We start from the raw sequence: 22,600 nt of genomic DNA on the forward strand, positions 1-22,600 counted from the left end.
ATCTCCTTTATTTACGCATTTACATGCATACGTTTTATGCAAGTGCACTCTGCACGTAACAAGTGAACGTATGTAAGTACTCAACAGGAATGAAATTTTAAGAAAAGCTATTGCTTAGTTTTTACGCATACGGTCCATTATGTATAGATTTTATAGAAACTTGAATACAAATATATGTACATTAGGGCGGGTCGAAAATCCAATTTTTCTCAAATCCCTTGGTAATAGTGAAAATATATTGTATCATGAAGTCAACGACAAGCCTGCAAAATATTAGTCTTTTATTTTAGTTATAAGAGCCCGCGCATCGACAGCCAAGTGACGCACACTTGTCGAATAAGACCAATTCTTGTTAAAAATTCTGGGTTGAACAAAAAGGTATGGTACATATTATTAGATAATGAATCCGTTAACGCAAAAGATAAAGTCAAATATCATTTCTCGCAGCCCTTTAGCTTATCGGTGATCTCAAACTTTTCTTTTTTCAATAAAATTTTAATTGTTCTCTTGATAATTGCACTGGCCTATAGTCGAAAGATATAAAGAACAGAATTAATATTGCTGGCGTGCATTTAGGTCGCTGGTTCTAAATATTCGAATCTCTTTTTATACCCGAGCGCACTTGTGCACAAGGGTATTATAACTTTGTTCACATAACGGTTGTTTGTAACAGGCAAAACGAATAGAGATAGATATAGACAAATGTATACATAAATGATCAGAATGAAAAGGGAAATCAATTAAGCGGTGACTGTCTGTCCGTCCGTCCGTCTGTGCACACGATAACTCGAGTAAAAATTGAGATATCTTAACGAAACTTGGTACGTGCACTTCTTCCTGACGTAGGACGGATGGAATTGAAAACGGGCAAAATCGGACAATAACCACGCCTACCTCCCATATAACCGGAATTTTCAGAAATACGAAAACTGCGATATTTTAGTAACTACTGAAGATTATTCAGTCAAAATTGATATTTACAATAAACTTTATACGAAAAATAAGAATATTATAAATTTTTGGAAAATGGTTATGGTTATATGTGTATATCTTGGTAACCACCGCACCTATTTTTTCCAAACTTTCCACAGTTGTTAGCCTTGCTACATCATTCCAAACTGCCGAAAATTTTTAAAATCAGACAATAACCACGCCCACATCCCATATAACGGTAATTTGAAGAAATAAGAAATCTTCGATAAATCAGTAAATATCAAAGCTAATTTATTCAAAATTGATGCTTGCAACAATTATTTACCAAGAAATATGCTTATGATAAAATTTTGGAAAATGGGCGTGGCACCGCCCACTTATGATCACATATATGTATCTCGGTAACCGTTCTACCAATTTGTACCAAACTTGGTATTGTTATTGTGCTTGCTACATAAAAGCAAAACGTTGAAAATGATTGAAATCGGATTGAAATTGAGGACGCTTTTGATATAGCGGTAAATTTCAGATATTCTTGAAACTTCCATATTTCGAAATTTAAGGACGCTAATTTACTCAAAATTGATACACCCCGGCTTACCATGTAGCGGTAGCTTTCGAAAAGGTGAAAATCATATATTTAAAACTTGCGCCGGGTATTTAATGTTCGGCTCCGCCCGAACTTAGATTTTCTTGCTTGTTAATATTAGCTACAGTTTGCGAAGTTTTGCACATTTAGGAACAATTACGGTACTCTAATAGAAAAGCCATTATTTTCCATTATCGTGGAAAAATTTTGTTTATGCATATGAGTATGGAAACACTGAACAGGCACAACTTCTGGAAACAGTAATTAGTTTACTTATGTTTATGCATACAATATAAAAATTGCAAATATTGAAAAATGACAAAAAATTTTGTTCAACATTTTTTTTCTAATAATCTGTTTATAATCTGAACGATTTTCATCATATTATTATCATAAATCAGTAACAGCAAGTCTTGCCTTCAATTTGGTAATCATTACGTACCGATCGCATAACATTTACCAAACTTATACGAAAAACTTAAGTGGATCTCCAGTTTTTTTCTAAAAAAATGTCTCTTCAATTGTATAAATAACTTTTAAATGAAAAAAAAAACGGATTACAGAAAAGTGTGCTTTTTTCGTTCAAGCTGTATGCAAAGCAATATCGTCCGATTGGAGAGTCGTCAAAAGGATTTCCCAGGATATGTTAAAGACTATTGCATTTACCTACAGTCACCTTTCCACATTATGGAATTAACTAATTATTATATTAATTACTTTCATATAACTGCAAATTTAGAAACCGCGAAAAATGTGCTTCTTCGGTGACTAACGAAACCAGTCGGCACCAATTTTCAAGACTGCATAAATGGACTTAAAATGGGCGTTTCTCACCCTAATTGTATTATGTCAATGTATATAAATACTTATATCCTTGAAACTACTAATAACTTATCAAACGATTCTTAATCTTTGACAATACATGTTTGACTTCATTCACCACGATCTTGAAAACTGACCAAATCAGCGTGACCAAGTCCATGGTCATTTTAATATTATATAAACATCCGAAAACATTAAAACCTTTGAAATAAATCTCGTCTCACTTTTCTGTATTTTTCACTTCGTTGCTGAAGTAATGAAGAATTGAAAATTCATAAGGCAAAATTATAGTTTTTGTAAGTTTTATCTTAATATCTTAAAAACTTGTAGACTTATTGAAAAATGATAAATGCACGTGAGGTACTAAATTTAATAACCCTTAATTTGATATATCGTCCTGTTTATAACAATTAACGCATTCTATAGATATGACAAGCCCAAGATTCATTTTCGAAATTCATACACTTTGAATCAATTGCGCGGGCTAAAGATATGTTTTAAATTAATTTTTCGTGGCTAATAACAATTGGCTTAGACCTAAGACATCATAATATTACTATTACATAATATTATTATTTTCCCCCATACAAAATCGACCCAGCCTAATGTACATACTTAAAACTATTAGCTTTCGATCATTTACGTTAGTTATCAAATTATGTGATACATTCCACGTTAAACTCATTGGAAATTTTGTCAAAAAGCTGAGACTGCCATCAGTTTCGACTTTATTTTTACTATGAATACGCCCCATCATATTCTCAACTGTTTGTAATGAAATTCTATTTCTCTTTTCATATTGGATCAATTTTAAATCTGAAAATATACATGTGGCAAGTAAAGTAAATTAAAAATGAATGAAGTCAGCTCTTTATACATAGATCATTTAAAGCATTTTTCTTTAAGCTTATTTGACCCCAAAATGTTTCAATATTTTCGATCAAATTTTAAAAGCTGCCAGATCGTAGATATGTACATATATATTTTCTCTTTAACATGTATCAAAATTTTGTACTATGCGAAAAATTTAAGTATCTCCCGAAATGAGCGAAAAAATAAAGTATCTTGCACAAATACGTATCACTTTTGAAGTATATGGATCAAAACGGCAACGCTGTATGCAACTCCGTAAATTTGGGTACCCAGCTTCGATGAAAGCTGTTGCCTCTCGAATACACTTTTCGGCATTCGTTTTCTTATATTTTAAGTTATTTTTTGCAGGTGAAGAAAAAAGTAGGAAAAAACTAGCGATGGATCGTGATTTTTCATAGATCTTTTTTTTAGCAAATAGTATTCAATCGTTATGGAATTTTTACCAAATTAAAGGTCAGACTTATTCCTATTGACAATGCGACTCTACTTATGACTATACATAGAAAATTTCTGTAAATAAAATCCAAAATTACAATTTTACGTCTCATCGTAACATGCAACCAAATTATTTTTCCTTTAATTGCTCAAAGAGACTGTAGTCACATTTATTTCAAGGAACCAAACTTTGCCAAACCTTGACAAGTAAACAAAAATATCAATATTTAAAAATATTATTCAACAAAAATATCAAAATAGACCGATTTTAAATTTTCTAAAAGAAGGCCATAATAAAAGCAGTTTACTTAAGTTTAGTCTTAGATGATAGAAATGGCCTTCTTCTACCATGTTCGAAAGGTTTTTTCTTGAAATAGGTCTTCACTAAAAACAATTACCGAAGCAACAAGTAGAACGACTAAAAGCGTGGAGAAAAAAAAAACTATCACAACATTCACCGTTTTCAGGTTGACATATGTCAAGGGGAAAAGAGCGGAGGGAGTTTTCATGAGTTTTCAATTGGTATATCTCACTTTTGACCGGTTTTTCTGCATAAATAATCCTATGTGCGACGTTAGCAATACATTAGTGTACATATTAAGATTTTTGTATTGCAATCGATAGTTCGTCGATTGTTCTTTATTGTTCGTCAATTTTTAACGTTTGTTCGTTAGCCACACAGTAATAATTAATTTTTAAATTTTTATTTTACGTTAAGCGTTTAAACATCTTTCGTTTGATATACATATTGTGTGAATCTGTGTGTTATTTGTGGAAATAAAAGACTCAATAAAGATATGTGACAAAAAATTAGTTTTTATGGGTTTTTTCCAAACATAGTCCATAAATAAATTTTCTAAAATGTATATCTGATTTTCTTTTATTTGATGTATCATAAGCAGCGTTGCCGTTTTGGTACTTTTTTTTTAAGTTTTAAGATTTGATACTTCACTTTTACTTACTTTTTACATACATACATACTTTTTTTGTTCACAAATGCCACATTTTGATACTTTTGGCTGGCAGAAATGAATTTATGAAGAATATTAATAACACTGTACAGCACTCGGCTCTTATTTATATGGTACCTAACTTTTTTTTTGTGAAAACTTATATTATAGGTGCTATAACGGGTCAAAGGTCAGATCTTCGAGAAACTAAAAAACTTAATTTTTCAGAAAATTTTTAACAGATTTTTAAAAGATTTATATCGTTGTAAAGGTGATTTAACCCCCTTTCTTGTGATATGAAAATTTGTATACCTCGTATATTAAAATTTGAGAAAAAACACCTTTTTTTGTATAAAAAAAATATTTTAAACAAAACAATTACTAACCGATTTTAAAAAAATTCATATCGTTATAAAGCCAATTTTCTTCTGATATGCCTACTTGTATACTTCGTGAATAAAAATATTAGAAAAAACACTTAAAAGGAAAAAATAACTTTTTTTATCAAAAAATATATTAAGCAAAAAAATTACTCACAAATTTTTAAAGAATTGGCATCGTTGTTAAGGCGATTAAACCCCTTTTCATCTAATATGCATATTTGTATACTTCGTATATAAAAATTTGAGAAAAAATACGTAAAAGGAATAGATACCAATTTTTTCTTATAAAAAAAAAAATCAAAACAATTACTAATTAGTAATACAATTGAAAACCGTACTTAAATAAAGCAAATAATTAATAATGTTTTAAGCGTTAGTTGGTTCTTGTTTACCCACAGCCCTGTTAAAGTAAAGCAAAAGTATATGTAACAGAAGTCTAAGGCATATAAAAATATAAAAACACCATGGTTTCATATTTTCTTTTGATTATTAATATTTTGATAAAAATTATCAAATACCGGGTACGGTTTAGTTATTTGTACAACGATTTTGTGGAGAGGCGGAGGGGAGGAAGCGTGGCTCCCCTTCTTCCCTTCCTAAAAGAAAGAGTATGGACTACACTTTATGAAAAGTCACCCCTGTCCCTCACCACCCACAGACCCCTTGGGAGCTGTTTGAAAATAGGGGACTGAATATCTCGTTCGCTTGGTCCCTTCGCACTCACCTCATCTAATTTCCGTTTGAAGGAAAAGACTTCAGTTTTCAATTTTAAATTCACAAAGTTCACCTCAGTTTATTCATGAGCTTTTTATTACAATTAAAGTTTATGTTTTCACTTATAGATTGTACATACTACAAATACTAGCTTTCAGGGGGCGCGTGCGCGTAGTCCGACGATGATAGCTGAACTGCCTTCTGCTGATTTTTTACGACGATGGGGAGGCGGCCGTGCGCGCTCGGTAGTTGTATTTTCGGAGTTCACGTCGGTCAACTGCCAAACTGCTGCGGCCAAGGATTGCGCGCATGGCCGTCGTATTGCGCTTTAAGCGGCGGCTTAAACATTCTCCCCGCCCTGCAGGAATGCGCTGCTCAGTGTCTTCTGCAGCTCTTTTAGCGCGCGGATGGTGTTGCCCAGGACGCGGTTAGTGGTGCTGCCCTGGTAGCTGGCCGTTTGCAGGCCTTGGGGGTGCGCGCGATCGTCCTTTGGGCGGTCTTTTTGCGCGGTGGTTGCGGCGCCTGCCTTCCGTGGTTTTGCGCATTCTTCTGCGCCTTCTGCTGTGCGGTCTTCAGCGCCTTCCTCTTCGGTGGTGCGCGCCCCTTGTTGCTCCTTGGGGCCTTTGTGGCCGGTTTTCGTTGCTTGGGCCCTTCTTCCCTTGGCCCCTTGCGCGCATGGGTGTTGGCTGCCACATGCAGCAGCGTGTGGTGCGCTAGCCCGCAGGTCTTGCAACTGCCTGGTGAGTCGCATTCTCCGGTAGTGTGGGTGAGCGCGAGGCAGTTGACGCAGTAGCCCTGTGCGCGGGCCACTCCCAAATGTTGTGGCGGCTTCATTGCCTTGAAGGTCGGGCACGTCCTCAAGGCGTGGTACCGGTGGCAGAGCCGGCATTGTAGGCAGTTATCCGTCTCTGCCGTTGGAGCCAGGGGGCATGCCTTCCGCGATGCCATGATGTCTTCAATCTGGAAGTAGAAGCAAAGGCAGAGAAACGAGGAGTACTTGGGTATAATATTTAAATGGGAAGTTAAGACCCTTAATATACAAAAGAAAAAGATGTGTAGAATTATTTATTGTGGAAGGAAGCACAGTTTGACAAGTGGCCGCGTGATAACTCCATTTTGCGTACGGATTTCTACGACACGTGTGTGGTTATCAGGGCTGTGGCGAACGTTTTCGAGTCGTCCCAATCGTCACTCGGTGGGGGGAGCGAATCTTTTTTGATACCGATAAGGTCGCCTGGCTGAGGATCGCGTTGTGAGGTTTTCCACTTGTATCTCTTCTGAAGATCTTTGAGGTAATCTTCTTTCCAGCGGCGACTAAATTGGTGGTGAAGTGCTTTGACTTTCTCCCACCGGTTTAGTAGGGAGAGATCTTCCGCATTAGGCTCGGGAATGGCCAACAGCGGTGCACCTCGAAGAAAGTGACCCGGAGTAAGAGCTGTCATATCAGCTGGGTTTTGGGAAAGTGCGGACAGAGGCCTCGAGTTGAGGACTGCTTCCATTCGCACCAGAAGTGTCGTGAATTCTTCGAAAGTAAACTTGTGGGTTGCAGCGGTTTTCTTTAAATGGATTTTAAAGCTTTTCACTGCAGATTCCCACAAGCCGCCCACGTGGGGGGCGCTGGGTTGTATATATTGCCACTTGATGCCTTGAGTGGCATATTTTTTGACAATGTCTGCGGAACATTCGTTAAGAAATTTAACGAAGTCGCGTTCTGTTGCGCGCTGGGCGCCAATGAACGTTTTTCCATTGTCGCTCATCATTTTTGAGGGGAAGCCTCGTCTACCAACGAAGCGGGCGAATGCTGCTCGAAAAGTCTCGGTTGTAAGATCCGAGCATAGCTCGAGATGCACTGCCTCTGTGGAAAAACAGACAAAAACTGCAACGTATGCCTAGATAAGGGTTGTAGATCTTAGAACCGATGCTTTAATTTGGAATGGCTACTCCCGTTGTGGAAAATGGGAGTGAGAAACTGCAGCGCTCAGGGGGTAGAGCGGCCATTATTTGGGTGCGTGTTTGTTGCTTGTAAAGCGTGCACACCTTGCATTGAAAAATGCATTTTATAATTAGAGGTTTTGGCTTTGGTATGTAGTACTCTTGCCTTACCATTTGGAGCATTAATCGTGTTACTGCGTGAAGAAGCAGAGAGTGTAAAAACTCCAAATATAGCTGGCAGAACCTCGATTCGGTAGGGAGAATTATTGGGTGCCTTTCATTATAGCTCAATGTGGAATGTGCTAATCGGCCATTAACCCGTAGAAGTCCGTCTTTGTCCAATGAAGGATTGAGAACAAAAAGAGAACTTTTTTGTTAAGTGGCTTTTTATCTTGCAAAGCGCTTTTTTCGCTCGAAAAATGGCGTGATTGCGCTGCGCTGATAAGACGTATCTTTGCATATTGAAATTCGTTATGCGTCAGATGTGGATTAGTGATTGTTGCTAACCCCTTTCATTTGTTGCGTGCATTGCTCCCGAAGCGGAACATGTACGCAGTCACGCGAAGTGCTCGAGAGAAGGAAGAAAAGCGATCAAGAAAATCGACCTCTTCTTCGAGCGCGTGATATACCTCCACCTTGCGCTTTTCTGGTGGAGATGCACTGCACGCCTTTGAATTCGCCAACTCCTGCGGTTTGCACCCGCGGGTGCCGAGGTCGGCTGGATTATCTTGGCTGGCAACATGGCGCCATGTACCGGTTGGAAGATATTCCCGGATTTAGGAGGTACGATTGGATACATACGTCTTCCATGTACATTGTGGCTTTTCAAGCCAAGCTAGCACAATCTCTGAATCTGACCATAATAATGTGTTGCACGATTCCAATTTGAGCTGTTTTCGAACAGTTGCGACCAGTTTTGCGAGTAAGACTGCACCACACAGCTCCAGGCGTGGCAAGCTTACCATCTTCAATGGTGCGACTTTGCTTTTTGCAACCAAGAGAGTGGAATATCTTTGGTTGCTAGCATCTACGCGGATGTAAATTGCAGCGCAATATGCTTTTTCCGAGGCATCGCAAAACCCGTGGATTTGGGTGTCTTGCCCCGGAGTGAAGTTAACCCATCGAGGGATTTCGATGTGACATATGGCTGGCAAATTTTCTGCGAACTGTTGCCATTTTGCCAAAGCTATGGGTTTGGCACATTCATCTCATTCAACGCCATCCAGCCAAAGTTCTTGAAGCAGAATCTTTGCTTGAATCATTACTGGCGATAGCCATCCTGTCGGGTCAAAAATTTTGCGACAGAAGATAAAATTTGTCGCTTTGTGACGGCATTAGAAGTCGATGCAGGCAGAATGGTGTATGAAAATTTATCTGTGAGTGCGTTCCATTGTATACCAAGAGTTTTGGCTGTGGAAGCGCTCTCAAATTTCAAAAAGTTGAAGTCGAGAAGATCCTCCTTTGGAAATTTTTCTAAAATGACCGGATGATTGGCCGTTAGTTTCTTGAGTACGAAACCAACTGACTTAAGCGCTTTGATCACTTGAAAAAGTGATTCAGTGGCGTTGTCAATATCATGACTTCCGGAAAGGATGTCATCCACATACGTTTCGATTTGCGGCAGCCAAGGGAAATGTCGCTATCGTAACATCTGCTAATTGATGCAGGGTACGGATAGCGAGATATGGTGCACAATTAACGTCGAACGTTACGGTTTTAAGATTACAATCGGTGACAGGAGAGTCAGCCGACGAGCGAAACAAGATTCCCTGAAAATCGTTATCGTCCTCATGGACGAGTATTTGACGATACGTTTTTTCAATGTCGCCATTGAACACGAATCTGTGCATTCGCCACTGCAAAATGAGCAGCATGAGATCTGGCTGGAGTGTTGGACCAGTGTGCAACACGTCATTCAGGGATTTTCCTTAAACAGATGTTTTTGAGGCGTTGAATACCACGCGAACTTTGGTAGTCACCTTATCTGGTTTGACGACCGCATGATGTGGCAATTAGAATTTGCCATTAGATATTATCTCGCATGGCTTCGTGTGCTCCATATGACCGAGATCGAGATATTCTTGCAACACATTATTGTACATTGTGCCTAAGTCTCCTTTTTTCTGGAGCGATCGCTCCATACTGAAAAACTTGTGGAGGGCAGCGGACCGAGAGTTGCCCAGAGACAGATTTTTTGGAAATTCTTCCTTGAATGGAAGTCGCACAATGTATCGACCGTTTGGGGTACGAGTCATTGTTGTTGCATATATATGCTCACATGCCTGATCTTCAGGTGAAATTTGTGGAGGTTGTGGAATCTCCTCCTCTTCCCAAAACTTTCTAAGCTGAGAGCTGAGAGTTGTATTCGAGCACTCTTCTACTTGTGTCGAGAATGACACCACATTTTCGGTTATTGGACCACTGAGAATCCAGCCAAATATTGTTCTTTGCGCAAGTATAGTGTCGCAAATCTTTTGTATACCTTCCAGCACAATCTGTGGAAGTATATCGCTGCCGATTACCAAATCAGTTTGAGCTGGTATGTGACAGCTGGGGTCAGCAAGTTCAAGGATCTTGAATCGCTGCCAGTTTTCACGGCTAATGGTGAATGTAGGAATTTGCCTCGTGAGCTGAGGTAACACGATAGCCTGTGTGTGTTATCCTTTGCATGGTTTTGGGTGCAACCAATGTGAGTGCACAAAGCTTTGAGGAGCTTTGCACTACATGTCTACCCATGCCGGAAATTTCGAACTTGGAATGTTCGAATGGTAGTTTCAACCGTTTCTGAACTTTCGAGGAAATGAAAGTTCTTTGTGAACCTTGATCAATCAGGGCCCTAAGTTGAAACAATTCACCATCGTGTTCAACTGCGACCATGGCAGTTGGAAGGAGCATTTTGCTATCATTGTCGGTATGCAATGATTGTATTTGTGTTTGTTTGGAACAGCACGGTTGCTCGCTGGAATCGGAGCTTGACTGCGCTTGTCGAGCGGAAGGTTTCGACTGGGCAGTAGTGTGTTGTGCGGCGGTTTCATTCGCTCGCGCACTGGAGTGTCGAGATTGTGGTTTGGGATTCATGTGCAGCAGGGAGTGATGCCGTTGTTGGCAATGTGTACATGACCACTTGCTCGGACACTCATTAGTGCTATGGGTATTACCAAGGCAGTTTTTGCACAGCTTGGTTTGGTTTGCGAATTGTAGTCGGTTTAGTACCGAAATTCGCTTAAATTGTGGGCAGACTCTAAGGGGATGAGGGGACTTGCAGTAAGAGCAAGTTGCTTCCCTCTTAGGTTCTGCCACAAAGGTTTGAGTCCTGTTAAAGGACCTGTTTTGCGAAGCATTTTGATGAGCGACTGGTTTTTGTTTATTTTGGCTTGGATGAAGCCGGTTAAGTCTTTCGACTACTTCGTATCTTGAAGTAAGAAAATCGTCCATTTGTGACCATGAGGGTAAATCTCTTCGAGAAGAGAGAGATTGTTCCCAAAGTGACAGTGTGGTTTCGGGCAATTTGGATGACCATATGTACACCAATATGGGATCCCAACTGTCTGTCTGGACGTCTTGGGAATTAAGAACTGACAGACAGTTGTTGATTGATGTTTGCAGCCTTTGAAGTTGCTCGCTATTCTTGGAATAAATAGTCGGCAAAGTCATTAAAACTTTAATTTGGTTGTCAACCAAGATACGTTTATTTTCGTATCGTGACCGTAAAGCTTCCCAGGCCAGCTCGAAGTTATCATCGCTCAACGGGTATTGCTTGACGATGGAGCCGGCTTTTCGTTGAGTTTTGTATCTGAGGTGATACAATTTTTGAGCACGGGAGAGCTTCGGGTGGTTTATGTACACCGCTGTGAACATGTCACGAAAGGCGGGCCATTCTTCGTACCAGCCGTAAAATGTCTCCGTGTCGCAAGGTGTGTGTTGATAATCTGGCAGCACCGATTACTTACTGCTGATTTTTATTCTATTGCCTTTGCTTGTTCGTTCGCTTTTCAAACGCTAATAAAAATTTATCACCTATAGTATTTTGTGTTGCGCATTTCCTTTTTATTAATCCAAAATTATTGGGAGTATCCTTCCATACACGTTATTTAAGGTCGTTAAAAACGCTTAACGTTTTAACATTGGTGACCCCGACGTGATCTTGTCGGGAAAGAAAGTAAAATTCACTGCCAAATTAAGCCCGGCAAGACACCAACGTGGTTGGCATTTTGGTAATCATCCGTAACTACTTCTGAGCTGTAGAATGGCACCATCTAAGAAGCCTGATGACGGAGAGCTTAAGCGCAAGAAGTGTGAATCTCTAGCTCAACAAATGCTGTCCATCAATACTTTGCTGACACCTGAATACGTACTGAGTCTTGACGAAGCTGCTGTGGAGGTCAGGCTGGACCAGGTGAATCGCTTGGAAGGGAGATTCGACATTGCACAACCTCATGTGGAGGACGACGACGACGTCGAAGAGATACTCGCAAGATTTACGACAAACTACATGGAGGCAAAGATTAAGTTGACCAGACAGTTGCATACTTTTCGTAACGTAGAGGCACATCATTCAACCACGCGGCCAACTGCTGATGGGCCGCCATCATTTGTTTTTGCTCCTCCCAAGCAACGCTTACCTACATTGCAAATCCCCAAATTCAGCGGCAGTTATGCAGATTGGCCCGACTTCTTTTCTATGTTCAAGACAGTGGTCCACCAGGATGCTGACTTAACCAGAATTGAGAAGTTTCAGCACCTTCGCTCCAGCCTGCGTGATGCTGCTTTAGACACTATACGGTCCCTAGAAATTTGTGACCAAAATTACGATAAGGCGCTTGAGTTGCTAAAAAATCGTTTTGATAATAAACGTCTACATTTTCAGACTCATGTGAGAACCATTTTTCAGCTGAACAACATCGTTGCCGGTTCTGTGGCAAGCTTGCGTGGGCTGAGTGACAAGCTAAACGCACATCTACGAGCATTGGCAACTTTGGGAACTAAGGAGCAAATTGCGGATGGGGTGTTAATCCACTTGGTGTGCCAGAAGTTGGATACTGCATCTAGAACGAAATGGGAGGAGGAAACTCCTAACAACGAAATACCAACCTGGAGCGCTATGTCAACCTTTCTAGAACGACGCTGTCAGCGGCTGGAGAGCGTGGAGGACGCTCTGATTACTAAACTTCCAAACAAACAGGTGAGCAAAAATTCATCTTTGGGCAGTAACCGCAAGGTGTTCGTTTCATCTGCCACAACTAATTGCCTAATTTGCAACTGCCATCAGCACACGGTTTTCCAGTGTGAGAAATTTCTTGGTTTTACCCCCCTTATGCGGTATAAAGAGGCAAAACGACTTCAACTGTGCCTAAATTGCTTACGAAAAGGTCATTCGCTAAAGCACAGCAAGTCTGGCTGTTGCAGATATTGTTCAGCAAAACACCACACTCTCTTGCATCAAGAATTCTCACACTCAGATCAAGTCACAAATACGTCATCGCATCTTGTTGCACTGCCAGCAAATACGGCTACATCATCTTCGTTTTCGACTGCTGGTATTGAAAGCAGCTCACTCTTATCGCATCAACCTCACCCAGGGCCCACATCGCTAATTAGTTCCAAGCCTGGGACTGCAGAACCTGGCCATAATTTCGTCCTTTTAGCCACTGCGATCATACTTATCAAAAATCGCGCTGGATCACTCGTTCCGTGTCGAGCGTTGCTTGACTCTGCCTCGCAACTGAATTTCGTCACCAATCGCTTAGCTAATCAGCTTCAATTGAAGAAAGTCAAATCAACATCAATTTCAGGCATAGGCCAAATTGATTTCGTCGCCGATCATATGGTTGATCTAGAGATGCATTCGCGCATCGGTGAATATCAAGCACAGTTGTCGGCAGTAGTCACCCCTTCTATCACTGACGCTCAGCCACTTCGTTCCTTGAATAACATTGAGTGGAAAATCCCATCCAACGTATACTTAGCAGATCCTCTATTTTTTGAGTCGCAACGTGTAGACGTTCTCATTGGAGCAAGTTTGTTTTTTGAGTTACTGTGTGTGGGTCAAATTCGGCTAAGCGAGCAGCTACCGCTGTTGCAAAAAACAAAGCTCGGCTGGATTGTTTCGGGCGAAGGTACGGGAAGGGTGCTAAGGCTCTCATGCCTATCCGCAATCAATGTAGAAACGGAAATTGATTTCGACACTCGGTTAGACAATCTAGTAAAGGCCTTTTGGGAAGTGGAAGGCTGCAGCGGATTTCCTCCGCAGTAAAGCGTGGCATTCAAATGCGAAAATCACTTAAAAATTACCAGCGCCTGGAATCGGGTGAATACTTTGTGCGATTACCCTTCAAGACATCAGCTAAGCAGTTAGGCGACTCCTATCAACAGGCACTTCACCGTTTTAAAAACTTAGAACGAAAGCTTCAACATAAACTGGAAATAAAACAGCAATACTCGTCGTTCATGAAGGAGTATCATGACCTTCAGCATATGTCGCTTGTTGGTAAACTAACTAGTCGAGTTTCTGTAAATTTTTTGCCGCACCATTGCGTTTTAAAGGCTCATAGTACAACGAAAAAGCTACGGGTAGTGTTTGATGGTTCTGCATCAACGACGAGTGGTTATTCGCTCAACGACCTACTATACAGCGTACACTTTTTGACACTCTCTTACAATTTCGTTCATTTAAATTTGCTATTACTAGCGACATATGCAAAATGTACCGCTGTGTTAGGATGGCATATGAAGACAGCTTTCTCCAGTGTATATTGTGGCGGGATAATCCAAGTGAAGACATCAGGGTTTACAAGCTAGATACCATCACTTATGGTACAAAGCCTGCATCGTTTCTCGCCATCCGTGCAATGAGGCAGTTGGCCGTTGATGAACGGCATGCGTATCCAATCGGTGCAAAGGTCATCTGCCGAGATTTTTATGTGGATGACATGATTTCTGGCGCCAATTTAATAGGCGAGGCTCGTGAAATTCTCCACCAAACAAGGGAGTTACTAGCCAAGGGGAATTTTAAATTGCGAAAGTGCTGTTCGAACGAACGTCGTGTGCTTGCTGACGTTGCAGCCGAGGACAGGGAGAATCTATTACAGTTTCATGACTAACGTCACAAAAACGCTTGGTTTAGTCCGGGAGCCCGACTCCGACATCTTCATATTTTCCTTTTCGCCACTCGTGCCACAATCGAAATTGACCAAGCGCGCAATTTTAGCCACCATTGCCCGACTGTATGATCCCCTCGGTTTAATCGGACCCATCATAACGAAGGCTAAAATCTTCATGCAACAGCTTTGGAAGGAGAAAATTCATTGGCACGAAAGCCTTCCACAATCATTACACTATACTTGGAAGGAAATATGTGAAGAGTACACCCTGGTTGATCGTTTCAGTTTTGATAGATATGTTTTGATCCCTGGCGCTAGCTTAGAGGTGCATGCATTCTGCGATGCAAGTTTGTTAGCATATGGCGTGTGCGTATACGTGCGTGCTGAGAAAGATGGAACCGTCCACATACATCTTCTTTGCTCCAGGTCCCGCGTTGCACCACTAAAGACGCTGACTGTACCAAAACTCGAGCTTTCAGCAGCCTTTCTGTTAGCCGAGGTAGTATCCAACATCTCGAAACAAAATATTTTTAAAGGTGAATTTCGTTGTTGGTCCGATTCGACCATGGTTCTGTCATGGTTACGTGATGAACCATCCAACTTTAATACTTTTGTGTCAAATCGAATCAGCAACATCCAAACTCTGACTAAGGGCATGAGTTGGCGCCACGTTCCCTCAGAGGTTAATCCCGCGGATATTCTGTCAAGGGGAACAAGTCCTAGAGAGCTGCTGAATTTGCCTCTTTGGAAGCACGGGCCGGACTTTCTTCGTGAAGCCCATCACAAATGGCTAGCTTGTCCCACTATGCTGCGAGACTTGCCGGAGCGACGAAAACGTGCGCTGGTCTTGGTGGTAAGCGTAGATCTCACACTTAGCGGCAAGTTTATTAACACGTTTAAGAGGCTACAACGAGTTTATGCGTACGTCTATCGATTTTCGAGGCCTGTCGGTACCAAATATTCTGGACCACTAAACACAAAGGAAATCCAGCAGGGAACCTTTCTAATTCTTCGCATGATGCAGAGAGCAAGCCTACACAAGGAGTATCGGCTTTTGGATGCCGGAAAGGAAGTGGAAGGTTCATCGGACATTCGATCACTAAATCCATTTATCGATCAGCATGGGTTGATTCGAGTTGGCGGCAGGCTGCAGCATTCCACATTGATGTTTGAGGCGAAGCACCCCATCATTTTACCCAAGCGACATCCGGTAACGGATTCAATAATCAACCATTTTCATCAGCAAATGCTCCACGCAGGGCCCCAATCATTACTGGCATCTATACGGTTGCAATATTGGCCCATTGGGGGCAGAAAAACCGTTTCGAGTGTGGTTGATAAATGTATCCGCTGTTTTCGTGCCAAGCCTAAATTGATGAAGCACATTATGGGAAGTCTACCATCAGAAAGAGTGCACCCGGGTAGGACATTTTTAACTACGGGAGTGGACTTCTGCGGGCCGTTCCATTATCAATCTGAAGTACGAAACCGCCCTCCAATAAAATGCTACGTTAGCCTATTTATATGCTTTACAACCAAGGCCATCCATCTCGAGTTGGTCAAAGATTTGTCCACACAATCGTTTCTAGCTGCCTTGAAAAGATTCGTTTATACGCGTGGAAGCCCTCAAACTATATGGTCCGACAACGCGACCAACTTTCTCGGTGCAAAAAAACGAGTTAAAGGAACTAAAGGCGCTTTTTCTAAACGCCTCACGTATGAAGGAAATACACGATCACTGCTTAAACAACGGTATTGATTGGAAATTTATTCCTGCGTGCTCCCCGCACTTTGGGGGCCTTTTGGGAAGCCTCGATTAAACTAACGAAGTTTCACCTAAAACGTGTCGTTGGCTCCTCCACATTAAATTTTGAGGAATTTCGAACCCTAATATGTCAAATTTCTGCAATCATAAATTCGCGTCCATTATGTCCCATTTCAGAAAATGCTGATGATCTCGAAGTGCTGACTCCAGCCCATTTCCTGATTGGTGAACAGTTTACTTCTATCGCAGAACCCGACGTTACTACTTTAAACATTGGTCGCCTTAATCGATGGCAGAGAGTGTGCTACATGCAGCAGCAATTTTGGAAGAAATGGCAGACGGAGTATTTGACTCTCCTTCAGCAACGCCATAAGTGGCATGGCTCTTCGCAGAATCTGCGCGTTGGAGCTATGGTCCTAATTAAGGACGAAAATCAACCCCCATTGAAGTGGCCCTTGGCGAGAGTCTTGGAAACGATCCCTGGTGACGACGGTGTAGTTCGAGTCGCGCTTTTAAAAACCGCCCAGGGAACCTACAAAAGGGCGCTGACAAAACTATGCCTCCTGCCGATTTCAGATAATGTGTTTGAAGGCTGAAGCATTCACCGGGCGGAGGATGTTGATAATCTGGCAGCACCGATTACTTACTGCTGATTTTTATTCTATTGCCTTTGCTTGTTCGTTCGCTTTTCATTTCGATTTGTCAATTCCTACACGAGGAAAACGCTAATAAAAATTTATCACCTACCGTATTTTGTGTTGCGCATTTCCTTTTTATTAATCCAAAATTATTGGGAGTATCCTTGCATACCACGTTATTTAAGGTCGTTAAAAACGCTTAACGATTTAACAGTGTGACTTGTAGAAAAACGTTTGCCTCTGCCGAAGTGTGTTCCACGCGGGGTGGTGGACTCGGTGCGGCGATTGCTCTAATCAATGACAGCTGATCGGCAATTTTAGCTTTGGTCACCTCATATAATTCAAGGCAAGTGAAGTACTCGCCTTCTACCGAATTCTTAAAGTTTTCGGGTAGGCTGACATCTGGCTTTGAAAATACCAAATCGTAAGCGGACTGAAGCCGTGCCCAACAATCATCTAGTGATTGGTCTTTTATCATGAGATACGATTCAGTGTGGCCTTGGATTGGCGCATCACTGAATTTTGCACAATATCTCATGATACTGTCACTTTCCGCTATAAACTTTTGAGCGGATGGGCCAAAAGTCTTAGATTTCGGGCGCGTTGAGGGTTCCCTCTTACCGCCGGTGGCTTCTTGTGAAGCACCTTTTGACTTTGTCTCCATTTCAGAAACTTTTGGTGGACTGTGTCCAAGTGGCATTTTGAATGTCGTGGAAGGTCAGACGTATATAAATTAATAGAAGATTTAATTAAAAATCGCTGAGTACCACCCAGATATCGTTCGCAAAAAATAAGAAAATTTGTGTCAAACGGAAAAATTGCACTTTGTGCCACAGAAAATCAAGAAAAAAATTATAAGATCTTGTGGCGGTGTTTGTGTTTTTGTTTCTTGCAAATTCCGTGAAGTTGTATCTGCTTTAATCTTTGGTTCAGCACATTTTAACGTGGAAAACGGAGCGTCCCAATTAAATCCGCGGAATATGGATTTGAAAAAAAATGTTTTGTAAGAGAAACAAAATCACAAACACTTTTCACTATTATTTATATACGTGGTGAAATATATGTATGTATAAATATTTAATGTAAAAAATATATAAACACTGAAGAAGTATTGGTTATATATCGCTATCTATACAAGTGCAATAAGGGAGTTTTTCCTACTGGGTTGCGTGTATCTAACTATCTTAAACGCACTCCTTATCGCGTTATAATATGCGTTGGATAATATTTTTTGCTAGCACATATGTACAAATGTGCAGAATATGTAGAATGTAAAAAATGTACGTACGTATGTATGTACAAATATTTACGTATGAAGCCGAGTATATGCCCTGTGGGGAAAATCTCTAGTTCTGAACTGGTGCGCTTCTAGTACATTTAGACCCAGTACTGGTTCGCGATAAATCTCTTTTGCATGCAAGCAACTGGTGAATTTAACCATGGCGATGTCCTAGGAAGTGTCAATTGTCCCCCGCTGCATCCTTTATTCGATAGTTCCGAACTAGTTCTAAATTCGACAAATAAGATCTAGTTCGTTCTGCATCCCTTTTTCTATAGTTCCGAACCATTTCTAAATTCGACACTTCTGATATAGATTTCTAGTGAAAAAAACTGAAAAAAATTAGTCTTTTAAAAGTACCACTTTTCGCCGATTTTGGACTGGTGATGATCTAGTTCCTATCGGACTAGTTCCTTTTTGGCGATAAAGACCTAGTACGGAACTAGAAATTTGATTCACTAGTCCGCGATTTCCCTGCAGGGTGGCTAAGCTATGCTTTGTCACAGCAGTGGTGAGTTAAGAAACGAAAACAACAGAGAATTTGTTTTGATTATAGTGTAGGTATGTATGTGCTAATATTTACATATGAAGCCGAAGATATGGCTAAAGCTGGGATCACACGATTTGTACATTTGGCTAAAAATTTGTCAAATTCGTAGACAAATCATGTGAACGCTAAATTACATTTGCCATTTATCAGAAAAGCCAAATATTTGCTTTCTGTTGGCAAATGAAAAACAACCCTGGTGGCCAAATAAAAATTAAGCAAATGACCAAATATCTGATTTGCCACTTGATGACAAATAACAGTGACAAATATACAAATATTGTTGAGCGGTATTGCCTTCGTGCTTGTGAACATTTGTATTTTCCAATTTTGGCAAAATTTTAATATTTCATATAATATTCGTATCCGAAAACTACCGAAAAATGTCACGTTATTTGAAAACAATAATTTTAAAATATTTGCTTAAACTGAACATTTGAAACATGTACATATACGAATTCGACTGTAGCTGAGTGTGCAGAGAAGTGTGCGACAGGTTCTTATGCCGGCAGACGAACATATTAAAAAGTATTTATAAAAGCATAATTAATTTCTGAGTATAATTAACTATAAAAGCATATGTGAAGTTCAGAATGTGAAATTTCAGAAAACCAACCGGAAAAGTATTCGTTTCACAACCCTTCGTGGCACTTTACTATTCACCTTTCTTTCAGTTTTCGGATCTCTTTCCGCAGTTTTTGCTGGCTATACACATATACATACATGCATATCGTCGTATAAAGTACAAAACCGTGTATCGTCATTCTGCAAAATCGCGTAACTGACATTTGCTTCCAAAAATTGGATTTGCTTACAGAAGCTGTTGGCTAAATCCTTATCCATTCGCCCTGAAATATACTATCCAGAAATGCGATGGCTTTATAAAAAAGAGAACCATTTTGAAATATGAGTGTTTTTACTCTCTAGAAAATAATTTTTGCAACCTCACGTACGCGGTTTTGCCTTTCTGTTGATACGCGGTTTTGTACGTTAAACGACGATATACAGATTATTAAAGACGACCTAAATTACACTGTGTGACAAAAAAAATTTATATAGTTTTTTCGAGGTTCACACTTGTTGTAGGTCTATTCAAGCAGTAAAATCTGGATACTCAGAATTTTAAATACACCTTCAAAATCTGGCTTAAGGTCAAAAACCGCGTATACTTGCTCGCAACTTTATTTCTGTTTACCCGGTGAAAAATACGTATATATGTATGTGATTCAAGATAAGACATTTCGCTTTACTTAAGAAATGGCAAAGGAATCAGTGATCGGACTCAAAAAAAAATTGTGTGGTGTAATTTGGAAAAAAATGTGGTAGATTTCAAACAAATGTGGCAGATCTCAGGTTTTGGATCAAACTTTGTACAAAAATTAAAAAATATTTGCAAGGTTTCACCTAAATTGCAAACATTTTAATTAGAATCTAAAACAAAATTAATTTTAGTTTAATAAAGTGCAAGATTGAAGTTGATAAAAATTGCGTTGAGTTTTGGCAATTTTTTCCTTGACAGTTTCGAACATATTTTGAAAGATTTCTGCAACCTTGCGGAGTGCTGCCAGCTTTTATTTTTATCACATCACGATGTAGCGAACAAATGTGGCTCGTTCCAGAAATGCTACTTGGGATTTGCCGATTTTGACAATTCTCAAGTAAAAGTAAGCAACGCTTTAGAAATTTTAGATGCACTGAAATTTGCTAATCCTTTCACAAAAATCGCCGGTTTTTATCATTTTCGCTATTAATTCTTTTTATAAATCATATATTTGGCAATTTAACACAATAAAACCACGTTTGATGTCGAAAAATTTAATATTGAGAAAATTTAATATTTTACAGTTTATTTTATCCTCCCATTCTGCCTGTTGTTAGTGTTTAGTGTTGGACAATGTTTGCTCTTAAAATTAAGAAAATTATGTTGAGCAAAAATAAAACTAGTGAAAAACGCGAATATGTGGTAGACTTCACACATACATAGGGTGGCCATTCTCAAGACAAATTACCATTTATAAATAGTTGTAAACAACGAAATGTTTTCTCTTAAATGGTATATGTAAGTATTTTTCATCGGGCAAACAGAAATAAAGTTACGAGCAAGTATATGCTTCAACCTATGAAAAATCCGTTTTTTTAGCCCAGATTTTGAGGGTGTATTCAAAATTCTGAGTACCTGTGCGTATATATTATTTTTGTTTATTTCACTTCAAATCTCACGAAATCATAAATGCAAAAGTATGGTTGACACCGGATCAGCTGTTTAAGTATTTATGACCAAATGGTTAAATCGTGTGAATGAATATGGACAATATTTGTCACTTTACTGCTGTGCGCAAATGTGTGCCAAATCATTTGGATCTTTGGCAGCCAAATCAAGACAAATCATTTGTACATCGCTATCCAAATGCGCAAATGTGGACAAATCTAAATTTGGCATTTTGTGTACAAATGTACAAATCATGTGATCCCTGCTTAAGCTACGTTTTGTCACCGCAGTGGTGGGTGAACAAGTACGAAAAAACAAAGAGTTTGTTTTAATTACAGTGCGTAGGTATGTATGTGTGCGGGAATGCACAAGCGGATCTAATAATCCGTAAAGAGCCGCTCACCGCTGAGGTGAGTTCTTGGTACCGAACGTATTCAAGTCGGAGAGCGGGCTTTGACTTACGTTCTCTTAGCTTGGTGAGTGCAGCAGAGAAAAGCGAGGTGGAATGAAATTAAACCCAGCGGGACCTGTCTACAACACGAAATCGCATTCTTCCTATACTCAAAGTATGACCGAGTACTCTAGTCTTCCATACACAACTCTCATACACTTTTCTTAACAAATGTCATTGGCAGTATGTACTCGTATTGAAACAAACAAAGTTAACTACAAATGTGTATGGAACATACTCGTGCTGGTACTTCGTGCCTAATACACATACTTAAAGCCGGAGGTGTATAGAGAAGTAAATAACTTAGCACACGATTTCAAAGTAAAAGTGTATGGGAAATATATGTGATATTCTATACGCTACCGGTATACCAGGTGTATTTAAAAGCTCCACTAGGCAATGAGCTTATCCCAGTAGAATAAAAATCATATTTTTAAGTGTTGAAAATATAACTATTGGCTATTTATTGACTTTTTCTTTTTGTCATAAATTTTTTTGAAATTGCGGCTCTTATATGCACGAAAACAGTTTCTGATCTCTTTTACGAAGTCTTTATGTGTAGTCCCTTCTTTGGCAGTGGCTTCTACAAAAAAAAATATTCATTCGTTTTGTTTATTAAGACTTGTATAAATGACAGTCTTACCAAACAATGCCTTATTCAAGGACTTATACTCTTTAAAGGCAATTTTGGAATTCACCCCATCATAATTTAACTGATGAATGACTTCATCGCTTAAAATTCGATTGAAATTTTTAAAAATTCCTTCCGGATTAATTATTATTTTTAATATTTGAGTCTGAAAAATAAGAAATTAATCATTTGTATAGTGGATGAATACATATTAAGGAGTTTTTTTTGGGCGACTATTATTTTTTTCACTCTCATCTCGAAATGCCTAAAGAAAAATTCCCTGAAAATTTGAGCCCTTAATATTAATATTGATTGCTCGACCAAAGCGCGCAAAGATTTCTCTTTTAAA

The 22,600-nt window shown here is 39.7% G+C and overlaps 2 protein-coding genes across 7 annotated transcripts in view; both read right to left on the minus strand.

Annotated features, from left to right (window-relative positions):
* Nucleotides 1–22,600, minus strand: part of LOC118745552 — a 165,534-nt gene that overhangs the window by 56,047 nt on the left and 86,887 nt on the right. The gene's annotated exons all lie outside the window — the stretch shown is intronic.
* Nucleotides 5,745–22,600, minus strand: part of LOC118745553 — a 103,825-nt gene continuing 86,969 nt past the window's right edge. The window contains exon 2 of the mRNA XM_036479022.1: nucleotides 5,745–6,659. Coding sequence (XP_036334915.1) covers nucleotides 6,096–6,647 — 552 coding nt within the window. The 5' untranslated portion in view covers nucleotides 6,648–6,659 and the 3' untranslated portion in view covers nucleotides 5,745–6,095. The remainder of the gene's footprint in view (nucleotides 6,660–22,600) is intronic.

Source organism: Rhagoletis pomonella, unplaced genomic scaffold, assembly GCF_013731165.1.
Source record: "Rhagoletis pomonella isolate Grant_MI unplaced genomic scaffold, Rhpom_1.0 Rhpom_scaffold_00009, whole genome shotgun sequence".
Lineage (NCBI taxonomy): Eukaryota > Metazoa > Arthropoda > Insecta > Diptera > Tephritidae > Rhagoletis > Rhagoletis pomonella.